General features: G+C 43.8%; 2 protein-coding genes across 2 annotated transcripts in view; both read right to left on the reverse strand.

Moving 5' to 3' along the window:
* Nucleotides 1-1,330: 1,330 nt before the first annotated feature.
* LOC131687074 (uncharacterized protein K02A2.6-like) lies at nt 1,331-2,104 on the reverse strand. Its single transcript, XM_058971116.1, has one exon. It carries the CDS (start codon nt 2,102-2,104, stop codon nt 1,331-1,333), a length of 774 nt encoding a protein of 257 aa, XP_058827099.1.
* Nucleotides 2,105-8,892: 6,788 nt separating this feature from the next.
* Nucleotides 8,893-21,391, reverse strand: part of LOC131688762 (CCR4-NOT transcription complex subunit 7) — a 32,852-nt gene continuing 20,353 nt past the window's right edge. The window contains exon 4 of the mRNA XM_058973273.1: nt 8,893-9,967. Coding sequence (XP_058829256.1) covers nt 9,638-9,967 — 330 coding nt within the window. The 3' untranslated portion in view covers nt 8,893-9,637. The remainder of the gene's footprint in view (nt 9,968-21,391) is intronic.

Genomic DNA, 21,391 nt, shown 5'->3' on the forward strand with positions numbered 1-21,391 from the left:
TCATTTAAAACAAGAGCAATTTTTTAAATCTATATACCAAATAGCTCTCTACATAATATTGGATTTCGAGACAGCTGTGATAAACGTTGCTAGAAGTTTTTTTCGGTGCTGCCCTTCACGGATGATTCTTCCATCTAAATCAAAGTTTTTTTTTCAGAAAATTAAAACAACTTAGTCATCAGACAAAATATTCGGAAGCTCACCGAATACGACTCATTTACAAACAAGTTGTTGCCTTGGCTTTTTTGCCCCATCAAGGTATTCCAATGGCACTCGAAGAATTGAGGAAAAGTCGTCCAAAGGTTCTCGACGATTTTTTGGATTACATTAGTAAGAATCGTATTTTCGGTAGGAAGGAAGCTAACCAAAAGGGTTCTCGATGACCGCTCTTTTCCCCCGCTTCGTGGTCAGTTTTCGAAAATGTATCGAAGAATAATGTGGAAGGCTGGCACAATAAATGCAACGGTTTGTTAAGCCGTGGAAATCCTACATTCTATGGTATGTTGAAGCAGTTGCAGCTTGAAGAGAAAAACCCTAGTATGGGTGTTTTACGTAAACTACTAGCGGTACCAACAGCTAAAAAGTCTAAAAAGAACGCACAAAAGGACTTAAAACTGGAAACCCTAGTTAAATCATACAAACCAGGTGATTTGATTAACTATTGGACTAGTATAGCTTTAGTTTTAATTTCTCCATAGCATTAAATGTAATAAAATTTGTATTTCAGCTTAATAAATTAAATTTTTTCGATTGATATTTCGATGTTTTTCGGGTATTCGTGATTATGTTGCATTCGGGTGAATGTCTTTCGAGTGTTCATGGCATTCGGGTGAATGACATTTGGGTTTATGTTTCATTCGGGTAAATGGCTTTCGGTGAATGACATTCGGGTAAATATGGCTTTCGGGCGAATTTTCACGGGGGCGAATGTGATAGAATCGACTCACAGCCCCACCCGAGTCGAGGTTTATCAGGATGGATCCGCTGGTCCTCGGGTGGTATACTTTCGGCCCAAAAATAAACCGTTTGTTGTATTCCCGTGTCGGATGATTCGGATCTCCAATCAATTGATTATGCAACGATACTTGAAGAATAATTTCCGTTATTCATTTCTCGCATATCTAAACCACTCTGACAGTTCATCCCACCAGGCACGTACTCTGCATACTCTAAAAGGTATTTTCCCAGTGCCGGACTTGGGCACCACATCTCCCCTTTTAAAAAATTAAGAATTTATAACTGATAATCATGGTATTTCAAAGGCAGATTCCTGGTTCGTTGCTCTCTAGTTGGTGACCGATGTGATGATACTGTAACTGATGATGCATCTTCATCGAAACCTTCGAAATTCTTCTTGTGAATTGTCGTCTCCTGCTTCCTGTAACTCTGCTCGCTGAGAGTCCTCATTGTGCACTGGAGCTTCAATGTGTGCCTGTGTTGTATCAATGACTTTTTTCAAATGTGCCACGTTTCGGTCATACGATCTTCCATTTAAGGGGTCTTCAATCGTTACTCGCGGTCCCAAACGATCAACGACCTTGTATTCTTTGGGGTCGAATGTTGTTTGGAGCTTATTGCCTGGTAACAGATTTTTCATTAACACAGTGTCTCCAAGATCAATTGATGATTTCCTTGCTCTTCTACGAGAGTCCTCATTTTCCCTTCCCTTTTCTTTCAACATTTGATCTCTGTCTGCAACATCAGAGGTTGTTGGTGTTGTTTCAATATCCTGCAGAGCTGGGATTTTGGATCTGATGGTTCTACCGTAAAGGAGTTCCGTGGGTGTGCGTCCAGTTGTAGAATGCGGTGTGGTGTAGTACATCATCAAGTACTCTTGTAAATCCTTACGCCAATCTCTACCAAGAGCATTGCTAATTTGAAGTCGCTTGAGCAGTGACCGGTTTTGCCTTTCCATCAACCCGTTCTCTTGGGGCCAGTATGGTGTCGAGTGGTTTAAGTGGATACTGTGATTTTGACTGTATTCTTCTATCTCAGTACCCACAAACTGTTTTGCGTTATCTAGCGTTATCGTTCTAGGGTAACCCAGACAAGTGAAAATGGTGTTTAGTCTAGTAACAGTTTCCTTGGCCGTAATTTTGTGCATAACCACTACTTCTTTGTAGCGACTATAGTAGTCGAGACAACCAGTAACTATAAACCGCTCGGCATTGGTCGAAGGAAGTCAATGGCGACGTCCACCCACGGTTTACATGGCAGTGGTCGTCGTGACATCGGTTCGGGCTTATTCGGCATAGAAACTAGACGGCAGCCTTCGCAATTCGATTAGTGACCTCGCGATCCATACCAGGCCACCAAACTCAATTCCTAAGACGCCGCTTCATGACAGATTCGCCGGGGTGCCCTTCGTGAGCCAAATCCAGCATCCTGGAGCGCAGTCTCAACGGGACGACAAGTTTATCGCCACGGACAAGTAGGTCACCTACCATTCCTAGCTCGCCTCTAAATGGTACGTACGGTTTAACTTCCGATTCATTCCAGGATCCCTTGTGCAGACACGTCTTCACTGCTGCTAGTGTTGAATCTGCTTCCATTGATTCCTCGAGCTCTTGAATATCGATTGCTGCGGATTCCATGACTGCCAGCACCATAAACTTATTTTCGACATCAAATTCTTCGGGAGTATCGTCAACAACTAGACGAGACAACGGATCAGCAATGTTGCTGGAACCTTTACGATATTTTACGGTGAATGAAAAGGATTGCAAACGAAGCACCCATCGCTCGATTCTAGAACAGGGTCTGGACGTTGGTTTGAATATCGCTTCTAGCGGCTTGTGATCCGCTTCCAGTTCGAAGGTACGACCCAGCAGGTAACAAGAAAAACGCTCGACTGTCCAAACCAACGCGAGGGCTTCCTTCTCGGTTTGACAGTATCTGTGCTCAGTTTGTGTAAGGCTTTTGCTCGAGTATGCAATCGGGCGAGGGGCGTCATCAGTTGAACCTTCAAATTGTAGCAGAGCGGCACCGAGAGCCACGGGTGAAGCATCAGCAATGACACGTGTTCGTAGAGAGTTATCGAAGAATCGCAATAACTTAACATTAGCAATCATTTCCTTTAGTTTTTGTAAACGATTGGTGCTGATCTTTTCCCCACACAAATTTGACCCCAGTGTGCGTTAGTGCCCGCAAAGGTGCAGTAGTGGTCGCAAGATCAGGTAGAAATCGTCCTACGTAGGTCACAATACCAAGAAAGATTCGCAGTTCTTCCTGGCTGGTTGGTGCTCGAAATTTTTTCAGAGCTTCGATTTTGTTATCCGAAGATTAAATGCCTTCTGATGAGATTGTGTGACCCAGAAAATCCAACATCGTAACCTTGAACACACATTTGTCCTTGTTCAGCAGCACTCCGTATCCACGGAGCGTAGAAAGGACTTCTTCCATTGTTTCAGTAAGGATTAAAATATCGTCGATGAAATTGACAGCAAATTTACCGCAGCGACTGAGTATCTGTTCAAGAAAACGCTGGAAAATTTCCGGTGCTATGACTATTCCGTACACGAGGCGCTTGTACGAAATAAACTCATGTGCGTGATAAACGTAGTTATGTATCGACTGGCTTCTTCCAATTCAACTTGATGAAAAGCCTCTTGTATGTCTAGCCTGCTAAAAAACTTTGCACCGGTAAATCTAGGAAGGAAATCCTCGATCGTAGGCATCAAATGCCTCTCTCTAAGAATGGCAGCGTTCGCCTTACGCATATCCACGCACAAACGTAAATCCCCATTGTCTTTCACTACAGTAACTAACGGGGACACCCATTGGCATCCTCCTTCAACAGGCTCAATGATGTCATTCGCCAGTAATGCATTCAACTTCTCCTCTATTCTGGACGTAAGCGCAGACCGATGGGATGGGATCGAGAGATCGATGAGAATACAAACATTGACTCCTTTGATCTTATGAAACGGGTGTTTGGTGCTGGTTTCTAGCATTGCTACTCCATAAGTACTTGGTAACCCGGCAAACAACACCCCTAGATCTGTGGCAGTTTTCCGACCTAGTAAACATTGCTGTCCGCCTTTTACTACGTAGAATGTGGCGTACTTCTTTTAAGTACGACCCGCGTCTTCAATATGTACTAATGTTTCAAACTTGCCTAGTACCGTTAACGGCTACGCTTGATCGCCGTATGGTAAGAAAACCAAGTCACACTTCTTTTGTTGATTCCAAACTTTAGCGCAGTTAGCCTTAAGGTATTCCCACGTTTTCTCATCGATTACGTTTTTTTTGCATCCAGAGTCGACTAAAACTTGCAGCAGCACATCTCCTACTTTCAACCAGAGTAGTTCGTCACCGTCACTGATACGGAAAATGAAATTATTGTCCGAACATACGCCTTCTTTGTGGTCATCACCTCTGTGAACCTCGACCTTGTTAATACGATCAGTTTGGAAGCTTTTGCCACTACGAAACGGTCCATCATATTTCCGCCATGATGCAAAATTGGTGCGACATTGGGTAGCAAAATGCCCAATCCGTTTACATTTGTTACACTCTTTTCCTTTAGCAGGGCAGGAAACGTCAGTTCCAAAATGTCCTTTACAACCACATCGCGTGCATTATTTTGCATTTCATTGCTGAATCCTGTTAATATTTCCGTATGCTGTCGAGAAGTTTTCAGAACTTGTAGGAATGCTCATTGATCGGACCTGCTGTTTTACGGATTCATACGTGGTTACAATTTTGGTAACTTCATCAAGACAATGAATCACGTTATTGTTCCTTAAGCTCACTTGGTGCGAACAGAATCACTTTGTCGATCACGCTGATTGATCTGCTTTCTTCGGCTGATTTCCCGAAATTGCATTTATTTGCTTGGTCCTGGCAGAGGAGCATGAATTTCTCCAGCGTTTCCTCCAGATTCGGCTTCAGAAGCCAGAACATATTTCGTTCGAACGCATCATGTTGTTTTGGTGAGAAGTACGCATCCAATTTTTCTATGGCGACTGCGTATGGATCGATTGTTTTCTCGGTATCCTCAGTCACGTCAGAACCTGGTATGGACGCAAATACCTCTTGGAGCTCTGGGCCACCCTTTGCCAGCAAAATATTCCGTATGCGCGTTTTGTCTTTTTCATTCGTAGCCGATATAATATAACCAAAATTTCGCTTATATTTCACCCATTCATCACGAATGGCGTTCCTCGGCAATGACTTATACTTGAACTGGGGGATGTCGCATTTCTCCATCGTACCACACGTTACAATCGATCAACTTTCAATGTTTTGCTTCCCGGCTCTTCGGAGCCTCTACCTTCTGGTAGATAGTTTCGCTTTATCTAGTTGCCCTTTTCAAATGGCTTTGAATTCGCTGGCTAGCAGCTGCCACTCGCAGGTGACTTAGTCTTATCGCTATCCTTTCGATAGCTACTACCCTTTGATAGTATCGCTTGGATCACGCTAGTTAGCACTTAGTTTCTCTGGAAGTTAAGACAACTACTTAACCTCAATTTTATCATAGAAACTCTTTCCGTTTAACATATATTATATTTTCTTACCTTTTTTCCGTACTAAAGATGAGATCATCCTCGTCGCCAAATGTTGTATTCCTGTGTCGGATGATTCGGATCTCCAATCAATTGACAAGCAACAGTGCAGCAAATGTGGGAAACATCATGCGGATGATACTTGCAGGAGGCCCGCTGAGAAGTGTGTTTACTGTGGGGAGAATCCACATGCACTTTTGACATGCCCAGCGCACAAACTTCGCGCGGATAAACTGAAGCAATCCGCCAAAGATCGATCGAAACGCTCTTACGCAGAAATCCTTAAAAGAGCTGTTCCACTTATCTCCGAAAACCCATACGCTCTCTTGCCAACTGACGATATCGCCTCTAACGACCCTTGCGAGGGGCATTCTTTGGCTTCGTTTGGAAACTCTAGGAAAAGACCTAATCCAAACTCGACTCGAATTTCCTCGTAAGGGTTCTAGGTTGTCCCAAACAAGGGCACAAAATAAAAATATTTCATCAACTAGAAGTGCTGCTACAAATCCGAAGATGATACCTCCTGCACTCCAAAAAAATCTGAATTTTATCGTTGACGTAATTGCAAACATGACCGTAACCGTAATTTACGAAATGAAGGAACATTACCGTGTTCCATTCAATTTTACATGAAACATATACTTTACATGCGCAATGACATAAAATTACACTTCCTACCATTCAGAACAAACGCTGTATGTGGAGTAAAATTACATGATTTACGAAATTAAACGTCATGTAAAATTAAAATCAAACGTAAAACTAAGTCATTTTTGATGCTCGTATATGTCAGGGTCAGGAGACGTAAATTTACACTATTTTTTCTAGGTGTGTGGTTTTGGGAAATTGAGATACAACCAGGAGTTCCCAGCACTCCCCGGGGCACAACAAATCCCAAGTTCTCCCGCTTTACAGTCAAAAACGCAACCTAAAACGGGATTCCTTAAACTTTCTTACATTGTGAACAGGATATTCACAGCTTTCAACATTACCGATCCTCTGAAAAGCTTGCTGGTTGCTATTCTACCAACAGTAAGAACATTTTTAAAACAGTTGACTGAACAATGACCCCTCCTTGCAGCGATCGTCTTTGATGGTTACCTTATTGAACGGAATTACGGATCTGATCACTGTCTTACAGTGGAACTGCAGACGTATGATCTTCAAAATTGATTCATTAAAACACTTGCTAGATTACAATAATTGTGGTGCATTTTCCCTATGTGAAACATGGCTTACTTCTAATTTATACCTCAACTTCCACGATTTTAACATTATCCGCTTGGATCGAGCAGACTCATAAGGAGGGGTGCCTATAGGGATCAAAAAGTGCTACTCCTTCAATCGAATCAGCCTCCCTTCGACGCCAGGCATTGAAGTTGTCGCTTATCAAGCAACAATGAAAGGCAAATATCCTTGCATTGCTTTTATTTACATTCCTCCTAGGGCCATGGGATGGGATATCGAAGATTCTCCAACGTGATTGAACACCTTCCCTCGCCCCGCCTGCTTCTTGGAGACTCTCACGGTTCAGGGTAGGGCTGTCTGTACGACGATAATCGATCCTTGACCAATTAAAGACCTTTGTGACAACTTCAATATGGCAATTCTGAACACAGGGGAAATTACACGGGTTCCTAGACCACCAGCGCAAGCAAGTGCACTGGACATGTCAATGCTCGACATTACTACGGTTAGATTGTAAGTGGACGGTAATATCTGATCCCCATGGTAGTGACTACCTGCCGATTGTAATTGCAGTCACCACTCGTTCAAGACCTTCGGAACCAATCAATGTTCCCTATGACCTTACACGAAACATTGATTGGATGAGCTACGCTGCTGAGATATCCAAAACTATCGATTCGATACAGGTACTTCCCCCGGAGGAATAGTATAAGTTTTTGTTCAACTCGATTCTCGATACCGCGATTCAAACTCAGACGAAACGAGTACTCGACGTTAACACCCAAAAAAGGTTCTCCCAAACCGTGGGGGTTAGTTGCTAGCTATCGACTGTACGCGATAGTACAAAAACGCGAATGAAAAATTTAATGAAAGCCAAGAAACGCAGTTATTGGCGCCGGTTTGTCTACAGGTTAACAAGTGAAACCTTGATGAGCACTCTTTGGAGCACGGCCCGACGTATGCGAAACCGAAACAGTACTAACGAGAGCGTGAAATATTCAAACCGGTGGATATTTGATTTCGCCAAGAAGGTTTGTCCAGATTTCATCCCGGCAAAAACATCTACCGCGCCGCGTCGTCTCACAGTACCGCGAACGAAATACCGTTTTCGATGGTGGAGTTCTCACTTGCTCTCTTATCATGTAACAATAAAACCCCAGGGCCAGACAGAATCAAATTCAACTTGTTGAAGAATCTGCCATTCTGCCAAGAGACGCTTGCTGAATTTATTTAATACGTTTCTTGAGGGTAACATTGTCCCACATGATTGGAGACAAGAGAGTGTCATCGTCATCCACAAACCAGGAAAATCAGGCTCCGACCACAACTCGTACCGACCGATTGCAATGCTCTTCTGTATTCGGAAGTTATTCGAAAAAATGATCTGGTTTCGCCTCGACAATATGGTCGAAGCAAATGGCTTACTGTCAGATACACAATTTGGCTTCCGCAAAGGCAAAGGGACATACGATTGCATATGCTAACAAAGAGCAGATGGCATCAGTATACTTGGATATTACGGGAGCTTTCGATTCAATTTCTATCAACATTCTTTATCAGAAGTTGCACCAGCATGGTCTTTCACCAATTTTAAATAACTTTTTGCTAAACCTGTTGTCTGAAAAAAAAATACATATTTAGTTTGAAGGAAACTTTAAAAGATTCAGCAAATAATCAAACTCCGAGAAATCGTGTGCGGCAGAGCTTCTCCTAATTCCTGTAACTGTTTTCTTTGGGAAAATTTGTCATCCTACCGAAAAAAATTCAACGCGCTTCTTCATTTAGTATTTTTTGAATCAATAAAACATTTTATTTGAATATATATTTTCTTTACCAATTATTATTCAATTATTTGCTGTGTTTTTGCTTGCGTGACTTTATCAAAAATTACATTTTTTTACTTGTTACTTGTTTGCTTTTTAACAGTGCCACCGTACCGAGGTACGTTTTTGGGTAAAGTATGCATTTCCATCAAATGCGAATCTCGGTATGCTTTTCGAATATACATAGGAGATATCTGTGTGTTCAAATTACACATTGAATATTCGACGATAGTCGAAGATTATACTTTATCCTGTTTGTTGTTGAACCTACTAAACAGTTGGTTCAACTTGAACACTTACGTGCTTACCTCATGTGGATTTTGCGTGTTTATCCTGCAATAATGCTCATCAACACGTAATGTAAAACTACGATGTTACTGCCGGGAAACTGTCTGCCTTTTATTGTTTAATATAATAGTTTACAAAGTGCTCATTATAACTTGTTTTTGCATTTTGCTTCGAAAAAAGTTAAAGAACGATATATCTGCTATAAATACATGATCTTGATAGATTTACTTTTACCGCTTTCGTCATAGCTCGTATTTGTTAGCTACCCTTTATTCAACTGCGTACGATATAAGAACAAAGATAGAAACATATGGAAAAAAAGGTCCGTTCGTCAGAGTTCTATTACAAATTTATTTCTTTGAACTTATGAGTTCAACCATCTTCTATTTCTCGATGACTATATAAGTTCATTAGATCCTATTGTTTGTTGACTAAAACAAAACAAAAAAATGAGTACTGACTTCCAATAATCGTCAAGAGTAGTAAAAAATAAAAGGTTCGTTTCGCCCAAAACATATCAACTTCAAAGAATCGAGGCAGAAGTTAATTAAAATGTTTATTCCTTTGCTTGTCTTAAAATTAGGTAAATGATTTTTCTACTTCGTTCCAAGATAACTTACAGTGATCTTTTGCCTCCATCTGTCGCAATTATTACGATAGATAGGTAGTAATAAAGCTGTAATAAATATTTTTATCCTTTAAAGAGAAGAGTACTTGCTTGTAATATGTTTTTGGGTTCTAAAGTGTTTTTTTGTTTTGTTTTAATGTGTTGTTTTGCGTTCAGTTAGTGTCGGTTACTTTTTCGGTTTACTAGCGAATCAACAGACGAAATCATGAGGTTGCGTTGGTTTCGCCGTTATCGTGATAGTTGGTGCCGCTACTACTGTTCGTGGTGGTGTTGTTGTTATTATTGTTGCTGTTACTGTTCGCGTTGTTGTTGTTGTTGTTGCCAGCTGAACTAACACTGCCACTGTTACCACCGCCTGTTCCGGCACCTGAGCCGGCATTAGTGTTTGCATTCGTACCAAGCGCTGTGCTGGAGCTGTTATTGGTGCTGCTGCTGTTGATCGTGTTGCTGCTTCCGTTCACAATGAACGATGTGCCGAGCCCGTACAGGTGGCCACAATACTTGGCGTTGTCAATGTTGTCTTCGAAGAACATCTGGTAGAAACAAAAAAAAAACAATTGATAACGGTTAGTTGGTATCATCGATGCCTCCCTGGGACTTGCTAATTTTACGCAATTTGATATGCACTAGTAGTAAGTTATTTATAATAGACAGTGTCTACTGCCCATAATCGCAACAGTTCCATATTCTATGGGATTCCCTATCTACATGGAACTGACGATTATAGACAATCTACTTAATATGAAAACAAACATTTTTTTTGTTAAATGTAAGTTATATAGTTTCACTACTTTCCTCGAAATAAATGAGCGGTCGGAAATAAAAGTCAGTAGATCATACTGTGTGAAGCCCATTCAATTTTATTAAAATCTTATAATACAGTACTATTTTGCTTAAATGGTTGTCTGAAAAACACTTGTATTTTTCGCATGGTGATTCCCCGACATCACGAATTAGCTACATGGGTCTTTCCCAGGATTCATGTCTAAACCAAGGAGCCAATTTTTATATGACTGACATTAACGAATGTCTTGTTCCCTCCCATAGGTTGACGGGTTTGACGGTATTGCAAACATCATCAAGCAGCACCTGACAGACAATTGTTTTAAGATGGTTATTACATTACGCCTCGATAGTGGTGCATCGAGGAGACCGAGAGGGCTTATGGGCCTTTTTTATGTTTTGTGTTTTTTCATACTCCGCACCAGCCCACACTAACAGTCAGCCAACAGCCTGTGTACACTGGCGAGGCAGGCTGGTGGATCGCCGTGGATTGACCTTTTGTTTGGCCTGTGTTACAAACATTGTTCAACAGCTTAATGGTAGTGTTTGTGGGCACAGCTCGCAGTGGGGGTCATTGCGTGTCGATTTATTGGTCAACTTCGTCATCATGCACAGGTCAATAAAATAAAGAAATGTAGAAGTAGAAACCTATTAGTTAGTTTTTAGTACTAGTGTAGAGTGGTTATGTGCTAGTCGTTTGTCTATCTGCGTGGGTTCGTCTGCGAATTTGTGACAGCTGGATCAGGGAATGGATGTAGAACTAGCGCAAGTGATAGAATAGTTGGTAAATCAAGTGTTCAATATGTACATTCGATTCTATTCATTCGGTAAGATTGGATTGTTAAATTAAGGTACAATTAGTCTACCGACGCACTTGAATAATCCATTCCCGGTCAGCATAGCATGATGAAATCCTGTTTTTGTTGTAGTTCTATTAGTTTGCTTTTCCATATCAATGTATACTAACAATAATAGTCAATTTATACACTTCTTGTTAATCTATTTGCATCTTATTTCTTTATTCGGCATATTATGAATTAGATTCATACTAACACTCACTAACCATTAATTGCATATTCTCTCATATACACTCACAATCGTTCCCATTCTAAACGTACAAACGCTCGTTTCCTTCGCTAACACAAACCTAGCCACAAACGAGAACATGCAATTGCAATCATCTACAGATATTCAAGCATATTAACTCCGCTAGCGAATGACGGATCTCAATAGTAGCATGTCTGTAGTAACCTACGTACTTGGAACTATTGAGAACCAGAGCTACAGGTCCAAAGCCCTGGTAAAGGAGGATGGTTGTGATGATCTGGGCCGCGGTCACCACGTAAAGCAAAAAAGGTCATAACCCCAAGTCCAAGGCGTGAAGCGACCCGTGCCGAGGGATGAGTGATCGAGGGGATGAAAAACATGCTCGATCGTTAACGGAGTCTGTGGGGTACCTGGGCAACCCCCACAGTAAGTGTTCCTTACAACGTTACTGCGGAGCTCTGACGTGGCGGACCTCCCTTTCTCGCGCGACTTGTGGGATCAATGAGCGACGTGAAAAACAATAAAAACAAACAATCGGAGGTGCCGAACCCTTTTGCTAAAGGTGGTTTGATGAGGTCTCCCCCCAGTGGGGAGAGTAGTGGAGCGACGGGGGCTGCATCCGACATCACCAGTGACCCGAGCAGTAGACCTACCAACGTGCTGGACGGGCCACTAACCGCGATGCGTAAAGTGGTGGAGCAGCTCGATACTATAATCGAGTTCACTAACGCGAAGCAAAATATCAGCAAGGAGCTGAAACAGAGCCTGCTGGTGCTCCGGAAGGCTGTTCGTGTCGCAAGACAGGAACAGCAGGCTAACGCCAAGAGGGTGGAATGTCGGGAGAAGTCCGACAGAAAAACCCAGACAGTGGCCTCCAAGAGGGAGGGAAGAGAGAAGGCCGACATAGGTACCCAGACAGGGGCCTTCTATGGAGCAACCAAATCGCTCGAAGCGGCGGCCGAGTTCCCCTCGAAGGGCAAGCGCAAGACGACGTCGAACGCGAAGTACTCAAGGAAGTCACCAGGAGAGGGTGCAAAAACCAACACCATACGGCGTGTAACCGTCATGGCGAAACGCCATTTGGTCGAGGCAAGCCGGGGCGAAAATGACCCTGCCGGGCAGAGAGAAGGTACCAGCAACTCGGCGCAATCGGGGCAGGGGGGCGTGAACCCCCGGACGCTGTTCACCAAGAAGAAGCCGACACCGACACCGGATGCACCGCGGACCGCGAAGAAGGCCAAGGACAGAGGCGAGGCCTTGTGGTTAAAGACCGACAAGGACAAATATGCCGACGTCCTTAAGTTAATGAGGGCGGCCGAAAACCTCTCGGCCCTCGGGCAAGACGTGCGCAGCGTGAGACGCACCAATACAGGCGAAATGCTTTTGGTGCTGAAGCGAGGCGCACAATCCAGTGCAATCTATAAGGCCTTGGCCCAAGAGGTCCTGGTTGAAGGCGCCCAGGTGAGGTCGTTAGAGGCGGAAATGACTCTCCAGTGTAAACAACTGGACGAGTTCACGACCGCAGACGATGTCGTCGCAGCCGTCAAGGAACAATGCGATGTAACAATAGAGCGGGCCTCTGTGCGCTTGGGAGGGGGACCCTCCGGCACGCAAGTAGCCTACCTTAGGCTACTGAAGGCAGATGCAAAAAAGGTTACAGTGATAGGTAAACTGAAGATCGGCTGGTCAGTATGCCCAGTTAGCATACCCCAGCCGCCTTCAGTGGATAGGTGCTATCGGTGCCTTGAGTCCGGCCATAAGTCGTACGAATGTAAGGGTACAGACAGGAGCAAACTATGTCGTCGCTGCGGCGAGGAGGGGCAAAAGGAGCGGGGCTGCACTAAAGCGCATAAATGCCTTATCTGCACCGCTAAGCCCGTAATCATGCTATGGGGGGACCTTCGTGTCCCTTCGGTGAGGCAAATCTTAACCATTGTGCAGCAGCCCAGCAGCTGTTGTGGCAGTCGGTCTCGGAGTCGAGGACAGATGCCGCCCTCCTATCAGACCCGTACAACATCCCTGTCGGCAACGGCAATGGGGTGTCGGACGGGTCTGGGATGGTGGCCGAGGGTGTTGCGATTGCCAAGATCAATGGTGTGTTCTATTGTAGCTGCTACGTTCCACCAAGGTGGCCCATAGAACAGTTCAACCAGTCATAGCGGGAGACTTTAACGCTTGGACAGTACAGTGGGGCAGCCGCTGTACAAATAGCAGGGTCCAAGCGCTAATGGAGGCGCTTGCGAAACTCGATACTGTGTTAGCTAATAATGGTTCCGCTAGCACATTCCGTAGAAACGGGGTGGAGGCATGGATTGACGTAACATTTGCCAGCCCGAGTCTGGTTCCAGGCATGGAATGGAGGGTAGACGAAGGCTACACCCATAGCGATCATTTAGCAATCCGCTTTAGGATCAACTATGGTGTGCAATATCTGAGGGCGGGAGATCCCTGTCAGGTACGCGGGTGGAAGTCCAATCACTTCGACAGCGAAGCTTTCACCGCGGCCCTGGGACTGGAGGCCAACACCGACAGTCGAAGCGGGGATGCGCTGGTAGCCGTTCTATCACGCGCGTGCGACGCCACTATGCCGAGAAAACCCCTGCCAAGAAACGGCAGATGCCCGGTATACTGGTGGAGTGCCGAGATTGCAGCTCTACGATCAGCCTGCCTCAGAGCTAGACGTAGGATGCAAAGAGCCCGCACCGAGGATGCAAGAGAGAACCGCCGTGAAGTGTTTCGAGCTGCGAAATTGGCCCTTAACAAGGCCATTAAAAGCAGCAAGAGAGCGTGTTTCGACAACCTGTGTGAGAGTGCCAACGCGAATCCGTGGGGTGACGCCTACAGAATCGTGATGGCCAAGACCAAAGGGGGCTCTTCACCCCCAGAACGGTCTCCGGATCGGTTGGCGACGATTATCGAAGCACTCTTCCCGTCTCGAGCCACAAGCCCCTGGCCACCTGCACTACGAGACAGTGCGGGCACGGCCGAAATGGTGTCTCCGGCGACGAACGAAGAACTACTCGCAGTGGCTAATTCCCTAGCAGCGAACAAAGCTCCAGGGCCGGATGGAGTACCAAACAGCGCTCTCAAGGCAGCGATCATAGCGAACGCGAATATGTTCAGGCTAACTATGCAAAGATGCCTTGACGTGTGGTAGCTTGGCATGTACTAATAGCACGCGTACTGGGTAGTACGTAAATGTATTCTCCATTGTAAAAAAAACACATATTCATGCAAACCCACCGCTCGCGTGATCATGAATCGTTCACGTCCGGAAGTCTACCCTCGGTTATAGAAGCCTAGACTCACACCTTCAGTTGGATCAATCAAACAATGACACTCATACTCACTAGACAAAACGTTCCATGGGGACATGATCTGGAACTGCAGTGATATGGGGAAACTGACTCTTCTAGCATCTAGCACTAGAAATTAAGCATTAGACTCACGTTCCTCGCGCAATCATTTAAGAATGCATCGAATTTATGCACGCGAAGTTACACACACGCTAGCACAAGCGACAAACACGTTAACATACAAACGCTCGAGCCCTTCGCGATCACACTATCCACGCCAACAAACAGATATGCACCCCTGGACTCGAACGCTAAACCCTTCCACGCAACATGGTGGGGCGCCCATCCAGAAGATCTGATCAGCCTGTACCAAACAACGATATTATCGGTGATGTACTACTGCTCTTTCCGTTTGCGCTCCGCTGCGAACATACAGTATATTCATCAAACTGAAGCGAACCCAGTATTGTTGTTTGCGTATTGCTTTGGGTTGCATGTAGTCGACCCATACGATGAGCCTAGAAGTGCTGACGGGCGTCCTTCCGCTGAAAAATCGGGTTTGGGCTCTTCCATTATGAAGATCGGTTGAGTTTTTACTATAAATGTAAACCAAACTCACACGTGTCATAGGTGTGTATTGATGACAAACTTTGTATGACGTGTCATAATCGAGCATGGAAAATTTTCCATAGAAAAAAATCATTAATTATTAACTTTTATTCATACCTTTGACTTCATTCGATCTATAACCAATCGGTGAGATGCATTTTGAGGGAGATGAGTCAGGGAATCTAGAAAAAATAGTTATTTTTGGTTACAGTGTTGCCAAATTTGCTATATTTCCAGTTTAAAACTTAAACTGCATTTTTCCTAATTCGTGTATTTTTGTTTTAAAAATGATTGCGCCATTGTGTTTCTCAGATCGTTTTACACATAAAACATCGTATGCATCGAGATTATCTGAACCAGTCCCACGACACAGTCATTTGAAGCAAAAAATTAATAATGATGGTATGTTGAATCCGTTAGTAATTGCGAATTTCGAGAGGCTTGTCGAGTTCAATTCTTATACCCGATTTATGTCCTTGTACTTCGATTACATGGCGCAAAACATCACACGCGCAACTCGGTGTGTTGCCGATCCGTAACTGAGCCGAAATCGTCTGGAGGACCTCCTGCCGACTCGAGAAGAACCACCCGGCGTCCCAGTTCATGATAACTCCTGATGAAAACCTATTTCTAGTTTTAAGATGGTTGTAAAATTGTTCCCCTTAGTTTAATTACAAACTATATTACAACTCTACTTGACCCCCGTAATCTTAATAAAATTATATTATCCCCACTTGTATAAGAAAGAATTTGGTACCGTTCCGTACCTTATCAAATAACCGAATTGAATAAAAAAAGCACTCAGCACCAAAATGTCGACCGCCACCATCCGACGATGAGTTTCCTGGTTTCAACAATGAACAGAATGGAAATAGCAATGAGGATAATGCCATTGCATCCGACGCTGGTGTCATCGCACGAGTTAAATCGATTTCTCGCCAACGCCACCAGTTACTGAAGAAGGTACACTCAGGTTTTTTTACGCGGGGGATACGAGCCGCGTAAATGAAAACCGCGTAAATGAAAACCGCGTAAATTTCAAAATCCGCGTAAATGAAAACCGCGTAAATTTCAAAATCCGCGTAAATGAAAACCGCGTAAATTTCAAAATCCGCGTAAATGAAAACCGCGTAAATTTCAAAATCCGCGTAAATGAAAACCGCGTAAATTTCAAAATCCGCGTAAATGAAGACCACTTAAATTTAAGAATCCGCGATATAGGGAACCTCATTGATGGGTACCGCGTAAATTCCAAAATCCGCGTAAATGAAAACCGCGTAAATTTCAAAAACCGCGTAAATGAAAACCGCGTAAATTTCAAAAACCGCGTAAATGAAAACCGCGTAAATTTCAAAATCCGCGTAAATGAAAACCGCGTAAATTTCAAAATCCGCGTAAAAAAAAACCGCGTAAAAAAATACCGCGCAAAAAAAAAACCGCGTATAAAAAAACTTGAGTGTACTTCGTATCCAAGAAGCTCTCGACAACCAGGAATTGGGAGTCCCGCATTTGAAAGTGTTTTAGAGCAACCTTCGTGCAGCTTGCTCCGAGTTCTCCAATTTCCATAATCAAATTTGTTGCTATTATCCCTGATGACGCAATGCCCCTCTACGAAAACGTATACGTGCAATTCGAGCAGCTGTACAACATGGCATCAGCTGAAGTGGAATCTCGCATCATGCAGCATCAAGCTGACCTGACACCACAAATAGTAGTTAACCAACAACCACTGAAGGCACCTATTCCGGCGTTCGACGAAACTACACAGCATGGCCGAAGTTCAAAGCTATGTTCCGGGATGTTATGGCGCTTTCTCGAGATTCTGACGTAATTAAGCTATACCACCTCGACAAGGCTATAGTGGGTAATGCAGCCGGCGTTCTAGATGCGAAGGCAATAAACCAGGGAAATTAAGCTTTGAGGATATTGATGGAGAGATACGAGAACAAGCGAGTTTTGAAATCCATATCCGTGGACTTTTGATTTTTCGTCCGTATCAACGAACTGCGATATCTTCTAAACGAGTGCACAAAACACGTGTAAAGTTTAGAGTACCAGAACCAGGAGATGTCTGGTATGTCTGAGCTGAATGTGGTCTACCTACTGACAGTTGCATTGGATAAATCAACCAGAAAACATTGGGAGCAGTCTCTTAAGCCTAGAGAGCTACCGAAATTTCAGCAAACGATGGACTTTCTGAAGTCGCATTGCCAAGTTTTGGAGATGCGAATCTGTTAGTTCCGGCACGAGTTCAAAGACGAATTCCGCCCAGAAAGCACATTCTTCGCAACCGAATCTCGTCAGCCAGCGAGCACATATTGCTACGTCAAATCAATGAAAAATGTGATTTTTGTGGTGGTCCACACCTGAATTATCAATGTGACAAGTTAAGCACTCTTTCCAGCAGCGAACGGAAGGAAAGGGTGAGAGCAGCTGGAGTTAGCTTCAACTGCTTCAGGAAGGGTCATCGTTCGAACAACTGTACGTCATCCAAAAGCTGTCATAAATGCCAGAAGTGGCACCATACTCAGTTGCCCGAAAATGAGGCCACACCGAAACACGACTCCCGAATGAAAACAGCACCGACGATGGAGAATGAGGAATTCAAATCAACTGGTCAAAGTGTGACGACTCCATCCCCACATCCAACAATCGAGAGTGGTATTTTTGCAAACCGCAGTCGCGGTGAAGGACAGAAACGACCAAACACATCATTGCCGTGTTCTGTTGGATAGTCGCTCTCAGGTGAACTTCATCAGCGAAAGGATTCTAGGGATTCAAAAGCAGAGAGCTAGTGTTCCAATCGCTGGCATAAACAATTTAAGGACAGCCGCACGTTACAAGATCGAGGTGAGCCTGATTTCCCGTTGCAGCAACTTCCGAGCTAAATAGGAACGCTTGGTAATTCCAAGAATCATCTGTACGATTCCATCGAAGAGCATCGACGTCACAGGTTGGAACATTCCTCGATGAATTCAGCTGGCCGATCCAACCTTTTTCCGTGCCGATAGCATTGATATGCTGATCGGAGCAGAACTTTTCTTCAAGTTAATGAAGCCAGGTGACCTCGCTCTAATCGAAGGTCTCCCGGAGCTGCGTGAGTCACACTTTGGATGGTTAGTTGCAGGGACTAGACCAGCAGCTCGAATCTGTGCAATATGCGCAAGTGGCATCGATTCAATCTATCGAAGATTCGATACATAGATTCTGGGAGCTTGAACAAGTTCCAAACGCTGCACTCAGTACATCTGAAGAACAACGTTGTGAGAAACATTTTTCATCTACGTACTGCCGAGATTCGACCGGCAGATTTGTAATTCGACTGCCGCTCAAAAAAAAAACCCCGACGAGCTGGACAGCTGTCGTTCTTTAGATCCAAAACGATTTTACATGCTGGAGAACCGAAACCCCGATTTGAAAATTCAATACGTTGATTTCATTCGGGAATACCAAACACTCGGTCCCGGTCAAGGAAGTGAACGAGGGAGATTACGAGCCCAGTAAAAAAACTTATTACATGCCGCATCGCGCAGTGCTTCGTCCAGTTAACTCAACCACCAAATGCAGAGTAGTTGATTCCAGCGCGAAATCATCCGATACGAATTTAGCCCTTAACGACGTACTGGCTGTGGGACCAGTTGTGCAGAGTGAGCTGCTTGACATCGCATAAAGATTCCGAGTGCATCGTTACATTTTCTCATCCGATTTCTCCACAATGTAGCACCAGATTCGCATGCATAAAAAGAACACCCGTTTTCAGAGAGTGTTCTGGAGAGATAATCCGACTGAACATCTGAAGATGCTAGAGTTGACCACGGTTACTTATGGAACTGCATCAACTCCGTTCCAAGCAACTCGATGCTTGGTGCAACTAGCTAACGACGAAGGCGAAGAGTTTCCACTTGCTGCGAACATCATAAAAAGGATTGCTACGTCGATGATATTTTGTCGGGCTCTGATACACTTGAAGAAGCCATCGAAGCGCATCATCTGCTCATATCGATGTTGGGAAGGGCTGGATTCATAAGTGGTGTTCAAATTCCTCAGAATTACTCGCACTCATTCCGATCGACGAACGAGAATCAACGAAACCGATTGAAGATAACGACATCAACCAAGCAATAAAAATTCTTGGTCTACTCTGGGATCCATCCACCGATGAATTTTTTCTCGCAGGTATGCCATCTACGTTAACCGAATCCACGCGACCAGTTACGAAAAGAAGCATCTACTCTCAAGTAGCGAAACTGTAGGACCCACTGGGAATGTATTCGCCAACCATTGTCTTCGCTAAACTACTAATACAACTACTTTGGCGCACAAAGAAGGACTGGGAAGATCCAGTGGACAACCAAATTGAGCATCAATGGAACGAACTTAAGCAGTCTCTAACACTTCTGAAACAATTATCCACTCCACAGCGAGTTACTTTCGATGGAGCAGTAATGTATGAACTGCACGGTTTTTCTGACGCATCCACCATCGTCTTTGGAGTCAGCCTCTATATTTGCTGCATTCTATCCAATGGTTCGGCCAAATGTAGTTTGCTAACCAGTAAATGGAAGCTGGCTCCACTTCACGACGTATCGTTTCGGAGATTGGAACTGTGTGCAGCGGTCCTACTCTCCAACTTAGTAAGCAAGGTGCTTCCAATCATCCAAGTTGAATTCCAACAAGTCATGCTGTGGTCCGATAGCGAAATCGTGTTGGCATGGTTAAAAAAGCATCCTAGTTGGCTGGATGTCTTCGTCCGAAATCGAGTTATTAAAATTCAACAACTCACTGATGGTCTGCAGTGGAACTATATTCGATCAGCCGTTAACCCAGCTGACATTATTTCGCTTGGTCAGCTACCGGTAGCACTTATAACGAGTGGGATGTGGTGGGATGGACCTCAGTTTCTCAACGAGCCAGTGTTCACCATTGAGATACTTCATGACATTCCTGACGACGAGATTCCTGAGTTGAAACCAGAAATCGTGGTGACAACAGCATGGATCGAGGAGCAGTACCGATGTTTGTCAACTGCAGCTCGTTCCGAAAACTACAGAGTTATCGCATGGGTATATCGTTTCATCAACAACGCTCGTAAAACGAAGACCAACCGTATTATCCGTAGCAGGTTGACCGTTGGTGAGCTTCGCGATCATTGTGCGAGTAATTCAGCATGTCGAACTTGGTGACGAAATCAAGCGAATATTCCTTGCAAACATATCAACGCAATGAATCCGATTTACACTTATAATTATCTACGGACTCAGGATGCCAGCTTATGTTGGCTTCACTCATTTTTCAAAGAAACGTCGAAACATTCACCCTCTTGGAGAATTTCTACTCTTTCAATAGAAAGAGGAAACACCGCAACGACCAACCGAAACAAGTGACACTTAGGATCCGTCGTGTACAGTCCAACCCAATAAAGTGATTTTTAAAACGAACAATGTTCTTTCGGAGATCAATGTGGGGTTTTCCCAATATTGAAGACTTATTTATTCAATTTATTGTCAAAAAAGCACATGCATTTTTCGTATGGCGATTTGAATACATTTAGAATAAGTTGCATGGGTCTTCCACTACACTCTTGTTTAAATTTTCATGGAAAAATAACTGGATGATGGAGAGGTGATCATTCAAGTGACCCAGTATAAAAAGTATCAAACAAAGATACTTTCAAAAATAGAATGGTGTGCTTTTGTTTCCGTTCAGCTGCGAACACTCACATTATGAAATTAAAACGAATACAGTATCTTGTTGAAGAATCGCCTTAGCTGGCATTCGATCCAAACGTAGTTGAAAATTTCTAATGACATGTCGAGCTTCAACAACAATCCAAATTCATGACAATGGCTTTTACTTACAGGTCACCATCTAATTACGTTCCCACATGTTCTAATTCTCCCGCTTCCCCTTTTTTCGACACGTCAATGCTAGTAGCATTAGATCACTACAGTCTGGGAATCCTTGATACTTTACTTCATAACTATTAATTTATCCTCACCCATCGTCTCAGTACATTTGAGGCACTGCACTCATTGAACATTGACAAGCTCCTTTCTTTTTGAGAAATATATCCTGGGAATAACTATTGAACTTAACAAACAAAACTGATCCATTTACCTCAGTGTGGGTTCCCGCTCATTATTCCGTATCGGGTAATGAAAGAGCGCAAATTTTTGGTGAAATTTATGAAAGAATATTATAGTGCTTCTCATCAGAAGACGC

Source organism: Topomyia yanbarensis, chromosome 3 (genome assembly GCF_030247195.1).
Source record: "Topomyia yanbarensis strain Yona2022 chromosome 3, ASM3024719v1, whole genome shotgun sequence".
NCBI classification, from domain to species: domain Eukaryota; kingdom Metazoa; phylum Arthropoda; class Insecta; order Diptera; family Culicidae; genus Topomyia; species Topomyia yanbarensis.